The 13127-nt window shown below is 39.9% G+C and overlaps 1 protein-coding gene across 1 annotated transcript in view; it reads right to left on the bottom strand.

The window, feature by feature from the left end:
• The window catches only part of PNPLA8 (patatin like domain 8, phospholipase A2), a gene marked incomplete at its 5' end in the record, with an annotated part of 47350 nt that overhangs the window by 22238 nt on the left and 11985 nt on the right, over positions 1–13127 (bottom strand). The window contains 3 exon segments of the mRNA NM_001171272.1: positions 5775–5946; positions 9066–9160; positions 10937–11088. Coding sequence (NP_001164743.1) covers positions 5775–5946; positions 9066–9160; positions 10937–11088 — 419 coding nt within the window.

Below are 13127 nucleotides of genomic sequence, written 5' to 3'. Positions count from 1 at the left end.
AATTCATATATATTTTTTTAAATAAAATACAAGACTGAAAAGCAGCCAACATACAATAATGATGGGAAGATTTCACAACTCTAAAGATGTCAATATTCCACAAAATAACATCAAAATATCAGTGGAATTTTTTATGCAATAAAAGTAATCAAAGGTTCATTCTGAAAGTTAAGTGAAGAGCTTAACAAGAAGTAAGGACAAAAGACTTGCTGTATTGATATAAAGACATCATACAAAGGTACAACAATTAAATTTACAGAATGTATACAAACATAAATCAATAGAAAAACAAAAACTTGAGCATTGACTGTAATGTACAGAAGAATTTAAAATACAACAAAAGAGGGATCTCAAATCAGTGAAAAAAAGGAGAAAATACTTGGCAAGTGGTACTGGGGTATTTAATATTTGAGAAACAAAATAAAGCTTGATCTCATTACAACATAGATCAACATAAATTTCAGGTGACTTAAGAATTAAATATAAACCTAATAGGGGCTGGCATTGCAGCATAGTGGGTTAAGCTGTCACTTGTAATACTGGTATCTCATATCAGAGGGCTGGTTCGAATCCCAGTGGCAGCTTCCTGCTAATGCACCCAGAAAATCAGTGGACAATGACCCAAGTACTTGGACCCTTGCCACCCACAGAGGAGACCAGGATGGAGTTCTAGGCTCCTGGCTTTGGCCTAGACCAGACCAAACTCCTGAATATTTCATTTGGGGAGTAAATCAGCAGGTAGATGATCTCTCTCTCACCTACCCTCTTTTTTCTGTCACACTGCTTTTAAAATAAGTCTTTAAAGAATATACACCTAATAAAACATTAGGATTATAAAATAAATTACCTGGTTTCAGGATAGAAAATAGTTTATAAACATGAAAGTAAAGTTAAAACTCATTAAAGAAAAAGATCTGACTAAATAAGGATTTTAAAATCCTCTATATAGGCGATGGTATTGTGGCACAGTGGGTTACATCCTATATGGGTGCTGGTTTGAGTTCCAACTGCTCCATTTCCAATCTGGCTCCCTGCTATGTGCCTGAGAAAGCAGCAGAGGATGGTGAAAGTGCTTGGGCCCCTGCATTCACTTGGGAGATCTGGAAGCTACTGGCTCCCAGCTTCAGAGTGGCCAAGCCCCAGTTGTTGCAGCTATCTGAGAAGTGAACCAGTAGATGGAAGACTCTGTCTCTCCCACACTTTCTGCCTTTTAAACAAATAAAATAAATCTTTTTAAAAATCCTATATATAATAAAAATAATTAAAAGGCATTTTCAATATATGATTGACATTTTTTTTTTTGACAGGCAGAGTGGACAGTGAGAGAGAGAGACAGAGAGAGAAAGGTCTTCCTTTGCCGTTGGTTCACCCTCCAATGGCCGCCACGGCCGGCGCGCTGTAGCCGGCACACCGCGCTGATCCGATGGCAGGAGCCAGGTACTTCTCCTGGTCTCCCATGGGGTGCAGGGCCCAAGCACTTGGGCCATCCTCTACTGCACTCCCAGGCCACAGCAGAGAGCTGGCCTGGAAGAGGAGCAACGGGGACAGAATCCGGCGCCCCGACCGGGACTAGAAACCGGTGTGCCAGCGCCACAAGGCGGAGGATTAGCCTAGTGAGCCACGGCGCAGGCCAATATATGATTAACATTTACAATATAATGAGAAATATTCCAACAGAAAAATGGGCAAGGTTGATGACCTCAATATTCACCAAAAAAGAATATAATTAAAAGTTTAAAAAGCATCTAAATTCACCAGTAATCAAAGTGATGCAATATAAACTGAAATACCAGTTTCAAAACATCTCAAACCGATAGTTTTTTTTTTTTTTTAAGATTTTTTATTTATTTGACAGGCAGAGTTAGAGAGAGAGAGAGAGAGAGAGAGAGTCTTCCATCTTCTGATTCACTCCTCAAGTGGCCACAATGGCCAGAACTGGGCCGAGGGTCTCCTACAAGGGTGCAGGGGCCCAAGCACTTGGGCCATCTCCCACTACTTTCTCAGGCAAGAAGCTGGATCAGAAGTAGAGTAACTGGGACTCAAACTGGTACCTATATGGGATGCCAGCACTACAGGCAGTGACTTTACCCACTAAGCCATAGTGGTAGCCCCAAGTTTTAAAAATTAAATTGTTTGGTATTTATTTCGTAAAGATAAATACAAATTGATGCTGGTCAATGAGTGAGTTAGCACATCTGGATTAATATTATTTTTTATTTGAAAAACAAAGAGAAAGCCTCCACTCACTGGTTCACTCCCCAAATGCCCAAAATAGCTGGTGTCAGGCCAGAGAGAAACCAGGAGCCTGGAACTCCATGCAGGTCTCCCATATGTGGTAGGGACCCAAGTACCTGAGCCAACCTGCTGCCTGCCTCCCAGGATGTGCATTAGCAGGAAGCTGGATTGGAGTTTGAGCCAAGACTCCAACCCAGGCACTCTGATACGGATGGGAGTGTCCAAAGTTGCACCAAAAATCTGCCTCCGGACAACTATTTTGAAGAATAATTCAGTTATATATGCATGAAGATCCATCCAACCTTCCTTCCTCCCTCCCTCCTTCCCTCTTTCTTTCTTTCAGAGGCTGAGTTACAGACACAGAAGGAGAAACAGAGAGAAAAGTGTTCCAGCCATTGGTTCACTCCCCACAATGGCCACAATGGTCAGAGCTGGGCTGATCTCAAGCCAGGAGCTAGGAGCTTACTCCAGTTTTCCCATGTGGGTGCAGGGGCCCGATTATTTTGGCCTTCCTCCACTGCCTTCCCAGGCCACAGCACAGAGCTAGATCAGAAGAGGGGCATCTGGGACATGAACAGGTATCCATATGGGATGCTGGCACCACAGGTGGAGGCCCACCCTACCACATCACAGCACTGGCCCCATGTATGAAGATCCTGAAAACATGTCTGTTCTCAGACCCAAAACTTGCTTCCAAAATTTAACTTAAAAAAATAAAGAGATTTAAGTAGAGATGTAGGATATCCATCTAAATTTTATTTTGAACTATAGTTTTCTTTCCAAAAGGGAATTAAATAAAAATATAATCTGGGGGCCAGTGCTGTAGTGTAGCAGGTAAAGCTGCTGCCTGCAGTGCCAGCATCCCATATGGGTGCTGGTTCTAGTCCCAGCTGCTCCACTTCCAATCCAGCTCGCTGCTATGGCCTGGGAAAGCAGTAGAGGATGGCTCAAGAACTTGGGCCCCTGCACCCACATGGGAGACCTGGAAGAAGCTCCTGGCTCCTGGCTTTGGATTGGCACAGCTCCAGCCATTGCGGCCTTCTGGGGAGTGAATCAGTGGATGGAAGACCTCTCTCTCTCTCTCTTTCTGCCTCTGCCTCTCTATAATTCTGCCTTTCAAATAAATAAATCTTTAAAAAAAAGAAAAACAACAACATAATACGGGGCCAACACTGTGGTGTAGCAGGTAAAGCTGCTGCCTGCAGTGCTGGCATCCCGTAAGGGCGCCAATTTTTTGAGTCCCAGCTGCTTCACTTCCAATCTAGTTCTCTGCTATGGCCTGGGAAAGCAGTGCAGGAAGGCCAAAGTGCTCAGGCCCCTGCACCGACATGGGTGACCTGGAAGAAGCTCCTGGCTCCTGTCTTTGGATTGGAGCAGCTCCAGCCATTGTGGCCAGCTAGGGAGTGAACCAGCAGATGGAAAACCTCTTTCTTTCTGCCTCAGCCTGTCTGTAACTAGGCCTTTCAAATAAAATAAATAAATCTTAAAAAAAAAAAAATAGTACATCTACAAAATGGAAGAATAAACAATCATTAAAAGGTTTTTCAAAAACCAATAAATGGCATGGGAAATAATTTATGAGACAAAGCTAAGTGAAAATGCAGGATATAAAACTACATATATGGTCCCAATTGTTTGAAGGTGATGAAAACATACACACTCATAACCACATACACATACAGTTGTTTATCTAAAGGAAATTCCAGGCCGGCACCGCGGCTCACTAGGCTAATCCTCCACCTAGCGGCGCCGGCACACGGGTTCTAGTCCCTGTCAGGGCACCGGATTCTGTCCCGGTTGCCCCTCTTCCAGGCCAGCTCTCTGCTGTGGCCAGGGAGTGCAGTGGAGGATGGCCCAAGTGCTTGGGCCCTGCACCCCATGGGAGACCAGGAGAAGCACCTGGCTCCTGCCTTTGGATCAGCATGGTGCGCCAGCCGCAGCGCATCAGCCGTGGCAGCCATTGGAGGGTGAAAGGAAGACCTTTCTCTCTGTCTCTCTCACTATCCACTCTGCCTGTCAAAAAATAAATAAATAAAAAAATTTTAAAAAAAGGAAATTCCAGAAAGAAATATCTCATCATGTTAATAGTGATCACATTATTTTTACTATTAATATATTCTCTACTTCCCATAAAATAATATATTTTTCAAACACACTAACATTTGACCAATAATTAAGCTTCTTATAAACTGGATAAACTGGCCTCAGGGAGGGGAGGCTTGGCCTACTGGCTAAGATGCCACTTGGGACACCAATATTCCATATCAGAGTGCGTGGGTTTGAGTCTCAGCTCTGCTTCCAATTCCAGCTTTCTGCTAATGTGCACTCTGGGAGGTAGCAAGTGATGGCTAAAGTATTTAGGTCTCTGCCATTCATGTGGGAGACCTGGATTGAGTCACTGGGTCCTAGCTTCAACATAGCCCAGCCCTGGCCGTTGCGGACATTTGGGGAATAAACCAGCAGATGGGGGATTTCTCTGTCTCTGAGCTTCTGCAGATAAATAAAAACAAGTAAATAAAAATTAAACTGACATACTGACATATTTCATAATGTGGACAAAACATAAAGTGTCCTATCACAGTAATTTTCAAAATCACAGAAAATTATGGTCATCATAAATATCCTAAATATCCAAAATGGAAATGGCTGAGAAAATATGGCACCATCATACTATAGAATAAAGCACATTTTAAAAAATGCTGGCGCCCAGCATTGTGGCATGGCAGACTATGTTGCTGCCTGCAATGCGGGCATCCCATATGGGTACCACTTCATAACCCGGCTGCTCTACTTCCAATCCAGCTGCCTGCTAATGGCCTGGAAAAGCAGCACAAGACCAAGTACTTGAGCCTCTGCCACCCATGTGGGAGACCCGGATGAAGCTCCTGGCTCCTGGCTTTGGCCTGGTACAGCCTTGGCTGTTGTAGCCATCTGGGGAGTGAATCAGTGAATGGAAGGTATCTCTTTATCTCTCCCTCTCTATCTCTCCCTTGCTAACTCTGGCTTTCAAATAAATAAAAAAAATTTCAAAAAAAATGTGTCAAAGAGATTTTAATAAAGTTGGGAAAAGAGTAACACAAATTTATAATTTCAATTATACAAAATGTATTTTGAAATGTATATATGTCTGTCAAAAATCAGAAGGAAATATATTATAAGGTCTATGACTGAATAATAGGATTGTGCATGACTAACTTTCTACTTTATGGTATTGTATTAACTGTAAAGAAATGATTTGTCACGAATGACTTGAGAACAGATTAATATGTTTAGTAAAAACAATAAGATGCAAATATGATCAATATGCTAGTCTGTCACTTTTTCAAGGAAGAAATTGTAACTTTTACATGCAAATCTCACACACATGAAACCAAAAAATCAATGACTAGAATATGACTCACTAAAACAGCAAGTGTTACCTCTAATTAGTGTGATTAATAATTTAATATTCTTTATATTTTTCTCTATTTTTCAAATTAAAATCTGTACATTTTATATTTATAATTAGAACATTTTAAAAAAGAATCACCATAACTTACTTAAGAATCTTCTCCCATGTCTGACTATCATAAAATGCATGGCTCCAGCTCATTTTCACTGTTCCAACGATGACATTTTGTGAAAATATATCTGATCCTAGTTTTCGATAAAGTTCTTCACATTCATCCAGTGGCATATGAAACAGTCCTAACATGAAAGCTAATATGGCACCTAAAAAAAGAATTGTTAGTTTATCAGCAGCAATGTTACAGCATTAGGATTGTAAGGTCAGAGTCACAGTCCTGACTTAAATTCTAGCTTTGATATTGTCTAGCTAAATCACAAATTACTTAACTTCTCAGAACCCTGATTTCTGTAAAATAGGAATAGTGGGGCCAGCACTATAGTGTAGTGAGTAAAGCCGCTGCCTGCAGTGCTGACATCCCATATGGGTGCCAATTCTAGTCCCCGCTGTTCTACTTCCAATCTAGCTCTCTGCTATGGCCTGGGAAAGCAGTAGAAGATGGTCCAAGTCCTTGAGCCCCTACACCCATGTAGGAGATCTGGAAGAAGCTCCTGGTTCCTGGCTTTGGATCGACCCACCTCCGGCCATTGTGGCCATTTGGGGAGTGAACCAGCAGGTGGAAGATCTCTCTGCCTCTCTGTAACTCTGCCTTTCAAATAAATAAATAAAATCTAAAAAACAACAACAACAAAAAAGGAATAATAACAAGTAAAATGCATTGAAACAACAAATGTATAGGCCCCCAAAAGATTAAAATAAATGCTGCCCAACTGTAGTAATGATGACAATTTAAAACATTATAAAAAACATGCTACTTAAGGACTGGCACTGTGGTGCAGTGGGTTAAGTCACCCCCTGCAATGCTGGCATCATACATGGGCACTGGTTTGAGTCTTGGATCTGTACTTCCAATCCAGCTCCCTGCTTATAATAAGCCTGGGAAAGCAGTGGAAGATGGCCCAAGTGCCTGAGCTGATGGGAGACTCAGTTGAAGCTCCAGGCTCCTGGCTTTGGCCTGGTACAGCCCCGGCCATTGTGGTCATTTAGGGAGTAAATCAGTGGATGGAAGATCTCTCTCTCTCTGTGTGTTTCTCTCTCTGTTACTCTGACTTTCAAATAAACAAATAAATCTTTAAAAAATACATTATTTAACATGAAATAGTATATAAGTAAGATGTTGCGATAGATAATGGCGTTTCTAACATTAATTGCTAGTTTCAGTCATAGAATACAGTGTATTTGACAACCCACCAGTTCATTAAACAATTACTCCTTCAGCTGGCCCTACAACCAATGTAATTAAAGAAAATAGGTACTCTGGGATGGCCTTCTCAATAGCTAATTTTATATATACTAGCTGTAACTGGTAGGATCCACTGCCACCTAGTGGACCTAATTAGCCTAACCTAGGGAGCAAAACGGGAGGAGAAAGCTGGGGATATGAGAGGACAGGATGAGGAAGTATCTGCTGACTATCACCGCTCATAACCTGTGAGCATGAAAAAATACAAAGAAAAAACTATCAATATTATGCTATCAGAATATATTTTAAATATTTAACATATTTTTTATACTTGGTATTATTCTAGTAAAAGATCAGGCAACTTATGTTTTAAATATACATAGTTAAGCTATAACAACAGAAATTTTTTAATATTCAGAAAGCCTATAATTAACATAATAAATAATTTTCAAAATATTAGATTTTATCTTTTTAATAACTATAAAGATGAACATACAGTCAAAAAACAAATTACTTTTATTAAATTGGTAAGGACATTACCTTGAACTAAACATGTATTAACTTTATAAAAACTAAGTGCAAAAAAACTTAAAATACACAACATTGAAAAATAAGATTATAAGCGTTGTATTGCAAGTTACGGTATTGCAAGTTAAGGTAGCATGGAAAAGACACCATGATAAATACAGAAACGCATGTATTATGTAACTTGATATTCTACTCCAAGGATGATCTGTGCTTTGAGATTCTCTTTATTTAGAATCCACCTTCAACAACAGTGCCAAAGCGAGAAGTTAGCTTGTACATGTGTTCAAACATGTGAAACACTAGGACCATTCTGAAATTCAACAGAAATGGTCTGGCTAACATTTCCCCAAAATGTACCAAAAAGTACCAATTTTGAGAAATGCCTCTTTAGATATTTGGAGTTAAGACAATTTCAGATATACATACTTGAATTTGTACTATGTGTCTGACATATACATATTATTTACAGAAGTTCTTCTGTTAACAAATAAACACACCTGTTTAGCCTCCTTTAATCCAGTATTTTCCAAATTTGCTAACACCCCGTGGAAGCAGTGTTCAGTGATTTCTTATTCCAGAGGATTCAAGCATAAAAAGGCCAGGGATTCCTTATGCTTTCAGTCATCCTTGCAACTGCTGTCATCATTTAGTTTTGATAATTGAGCAGCAAGTTCCCTGCCCTCTGGGAATACTTCTCACACTTGTCACGGGTAACCTAAAGAAATATTTGGTTCTGTTTGTAGTGGTCTTCAGAACTACTACTATAATTCTAATGTAAAGTGTGAAATGATCAAGTCAAACAGTAAAACACGCTGCAAGATCTGGGATTTTAGTAGTCCTGAGTGCTACCTGGGCAGTGAGCAATAGCCAATGGTAGCTGGAGAGTCTTATACAGACCGCGGGGAAAAAGACAAAAAATAAAATAGCTGAGACAGTCGATGTTGAAAATAGAATAAAATAACACAGAAAACAAAATTCATTTGATGATGAGCCAGCAAAAACTAAGAAATTATTCAGTAACAATTATATCCTAAATTGCCAGTTTCTTCAATACAAACATGAAACTATAATTTTAAATGTATATCAACTAGAAATATTAAAGTAGCTTTTTAAAAATATAGGTTCTCACATTTATCAATCTAAATTCTGCCTTCAGACAACCAGATAAATGATTCAGCAAGCAACATCTTCACAAACAACTCTCACCAAAAAGCAACATCTTATCTATCTTTAACTCAGTTAAAGTACAACAAGTGAGTACCCTCCTTCCTTCCAGCCATTACTCTCCTAAAAAGGTGAATATATCATAAAGCAATGGGTAATTTGTATTTGTGATTGTGGCTTATTAAGATATATTAGAAAAATGCATAAAAATATATTTCCAAAAATTAATATACTCAAAATGAACATTTTGTTTTAAAGTTCATTAAGCAAACTGAAGGATTATTCATTGTCAAAGCATGAAACTAATTTGTATCATTTCTGTGACTCATGTTCTTTTGCTTCATGTGCAGCTGGAACACACCACCTCTCTATATAATACGCAGTAATTACCTGTGCTGACACCACAAATGTAATCAAAGAGCTGATGAACCGGCTTCTGAGTAAGTTCAACTAATTTTCTGAGTGTCTGAAGAGCAACAACACCCCTGTAGAAAAGTCAAAGGGAAAACGAGAATTTCACTACGTTTTTCAATAAAGCAATTCTAAAAATTGCCTTTGGATCTTACAAGCTAACAATGAAAACTACTAATATAAAAATGGATCAGAAAAGATTGTCTGACCAAATTTTTAGGAGCACCTCTGAAAAACTAGTGTCTAAATTGTGGTTTAAACCTGTCTTACAGTAGCACATTAAAAAATTTGTACTAGTATTGCTTTAAATACAAAGACAATGTAAGATACTTTCTTAAACATCCCCGCTCACCAAAAACACTTAAAACCTCCATCCACCAGTTGTTGGGTGCTGGTGTGCTTTATATCTCTCACTAGCCAGGTTTTGAAGCTCCCTTTCAATGATTTGTTTTTCCAAAACTCTCAGTAACCTTAGGACAGTACTCTGGATTAAGGGTGTATTAATTAATGCTGAATTTGTTCATTTCTGGATTCTTGCCAAAGGCACTAAATATTTCATGAAGGAATGTGAAAGAAGAAATAGCTTTCAGGGTGTGTACATCACATGGATGATGCCTAATACTGGATAATAATACTTAATACTGGATGGTTATACTAAAGCAATGGAATAAAGGTGTGGGGAGAGTAAGACCTGGAGCATAGCAACACAGCCGTCACAAAATAAAATGCACAGCGTCAAGTTCTACTTTGATACTGCTAACAGGAAGCCATCAACAGATTCAAGTAGAAAACCAAACATGTTGAATTTTTAATGATAACAAATAAAGTGGATTTCAGGAGAGGTAAGACACATCAATTCAAGGTGAAACATGACAAATGAAAGACAATGCTGGATAAAACATATTTAACATACTTAACAATGTGACCTATATTATCACAAAAATTAAACACATATGTATGTATATATATTCACACAGAAAGACTGGAATAATTCAAAATATTTAAATCATCTTGAAGTTGTTAGAACTAAATTGTTGAGGCTGGCACTGTGGCACAGTGGGTTAAAGCCACCACCTGCAGTGCCTGCACCCCACAGGGGTGCCAATTAAGTTCCAGCTGCTCTACTTCTGATCCAGCTCCCTGTTAATGCGACTGGGAAAGAACTGGAGGATGACCCAAGTCCTTGGGCCCCTGCCCCCACCTGGGAGACCTGGAAGAAGCTCCTGGCTCAGCTTCAGCTATTGCGGCCATCTGGGGAGTGAACCAGCAGATGGAAGACCTCTTTCTCTGTTTCTACCTCTCTCTGTAACTCTTTCAAATAAATAAAATAAATGTAAAAAAAAAAAAAGGAATTAAGTTGTTTTCTTCTTTTTCTCCCTTTTAAACTTTCCAACTACTTGTATAATCAAGGGCAAAAATCTGTTAATTCAGAATGGACTTAAAAATACATTTGTCAGGTTTCTACTACATGCCTAACACTGTATTAGCAGGCTCTTTCTTTTCTTTAATATTTATTTAGTTACTTACTTATGTATTTATTTGAAAGAGAGAGAGAGAGAGCATCTTCCATCCCTGGTTCACTATTCAAATGCCTGCAATAGCTGAAGCTAGGAGCCAGGAATCCACCCTGGGTCTCCCATGTGGGTGGCAGGGATCCAGCTACTAGAACCATCCCCTGCTGCCATCCACAGTGCATTGTGTGTTAGCAGGAAGCTGGAATCAGGAGTGGAGTTAGACTGAAGCTCAAGTACTCTGATATAATTATAGGAAGTCAGGGTTTTATTTTTTTTTTTCAATTCCTAAAGCTAAACTTAACCTGTAGTTTTTAAAAATAATTTGTCTAGCCTTACCTTGTTCCTCCACCGTCAATTGTAAGAATTCGAATTCCTCTCCCTTTCACTGGATCCACATAGCCAATCAAGGCCAAAATTTCTCTAACTGCAGCCTGAAGAGTTTCATCCTTCATTTGTCTCAGCCGTAATAAACATGGAATAAGTCGTTCCTATATTTAGAAAAAAGATATTTTGTTGCTTTTGTCAAAACAAGGGTAAAAAATGCATGATGATTTTTAACCAATTTCAGTAGATCATCACATAAAATTAAGAAGCGAATGTTCAGTAATCTTAAAATACAATTTTTTTTCAGTTTAAGGTGGGGGGGCTAGGCAGGTGGAGAATATGAAACTGCCGTTCACAGGTTCACTCTCAAATGGCCACAACAGCTGGAGCTGTCACCAGTAACCTAAAGAAATATTTGGTTCTGTTTGTAGTGGTCTTCAGAACTACTACTATAATTCTTCTAGTGTAAAGTGGGAAATGATCAAGTCAAACAGTAAAACACGCTGTAAGGATCTGGGATTTTAGTAGTCCTGAGTGCTACCTGGGCAGTGGGGACAAGAGGGAAGCCAGAAAGCCTCCCATGTTGGTGGCATGGACCCAGCCACTTGAGCCATCACCTGTTTCCTCCCAAGGGTATGCATTAGCTGGAATCTGGAATGAGGGGTGCCACCAGGACTTGAACCCAGCCACTCCAAAGAGGGGATGCAGGTGTCCCAGGGAGCAACATACCCGCTACACCAAACACCTGGCCCTAGACTAGTTTTTGACACAGTAATGTCAGTTAATATCTAAGATGTATTTGTTCTAACATCGAGGACAAAAATTAATCTCTATCCAAAAAAGTGCTCAAAAATTAGAGAAATTGGGGCCAGTGTTGTAGCGTAGCAGGTTAAGCCTCCACCCGTGATGCCAGCATCCCATATGGGCACCAGATTCAGATCCGGTTGCTCCACTTCCAATCCAACTCCCTGCTAATGTGCCTGGGAAAGATGGCCCAAGTTTTTGGGCCCCTGAAACCACATGCAAGACCTGGAAGAAGCACTGGGCTCCTGGCTTTGGCCTGGCCCAGCTGCAGATGCTGTAGCCATTTGGAAAGTGAACCAGCAGATGGAAGATCTCTCTCTGTCTTTCCATCTCTCTCTCTGTAACTCTGCCTTTCAAATAAATTTTAAAAAGTCTTTTAAAAATTACAGAAATATAATTTGCTTAACACAAATTTACAAAGCACTGAGACAATGTTATAAATTTTACACATAATTTTGCCCAAATCCTAAAGTTACCAGGATGGAAGTGCTTCATAATAATTATTGAAAATTAAACAACTATTAAAAGTAAAGAAAAGGGGTCAGTGTTGTGGCATAGTGGGTAAAGTGGCCACCTGTGATGCTGCCATCACATACTCCAGACCAGTTCAATATCCAGCTGCTCCATTTGCAATCCAGCTCCCTACTAATGAGCCTGAAGAAGCAGCAGAGGATAGCCTAATTGTTTGGGTCCCTGTATCCCTGTAGGAGATCTGGAAGAAACTCCTGACTCCTAGCTTTGGTCTGGCTCAACCCCAGCCATTGCGGCCATTTGGGGAGTGAATCAGCAGATGCAAGACCCGATTTCTCTCTCTCTCTCTCTCCAACTCTCTTTCTCCATCTCTCTCTCGCTCTCACTCTCTCTCTTTGTGTAGCTCTACCTTTCAAATAAATAAATAATTTTTTTTAAATTATCCATTTGAAAGGCAGAGTTACAAAGAGGCAGAGGCAGAGGCATAGAAGAGATCTTCCATCCGCTGGTTCACTCCCCAAATGGCCACAACAGCCAGAGCTGGGCTGATCCAAAACCGGTAGCCAGGAGCTTCTTCCAGGTCTCCTACGCTAGCACATGGGTGCAGGTCCCAAGCACCTGGGCCATCTTCTACTGTTTTCAGCAGAGAGCTGGAAAAGAAATGAAACAGCCGAGTCTGAACTGGCCCTAGCTTTACCAACTATGCCACAGTGCCAGCCCCCAAATAAATCTTTAAAAAAAATTAAAGGGAAAAAACCAGCTTGCATACATTTCATGTGATATACAAGGGAACCTCACAGTGGAATATTAACAAACATTAATTAATATAATAGAGAGAAAGAGTAAACATTAACCATTACAATTAAACAATTAGTTTAAACCCAGGAATTCAAAATTTTAAACATTCAACTTCATGTTGCTGATCAAA

Source organism: Oryctolagus cuniculus, chromosome 3, assembly GCF_051225735.1.
Source record: "Oryctolagus cuniculus isolate XC-2025 breed Fujian yellow rabbit chromosome 3, ASM5122573v1, whole genome shotgun sequence".
Taxonomy (NCBI): Eukaryota; Metazoa; Chordata; class Mammalia; order Lagomorpha; family Leporidae; genus Oryctolagus; species Oryctolagus cuniculus.
Note: the sequence above shows the minus strand (reverse complement) of the source record. Positions and strands in the feature narration are given on the sequence as shown.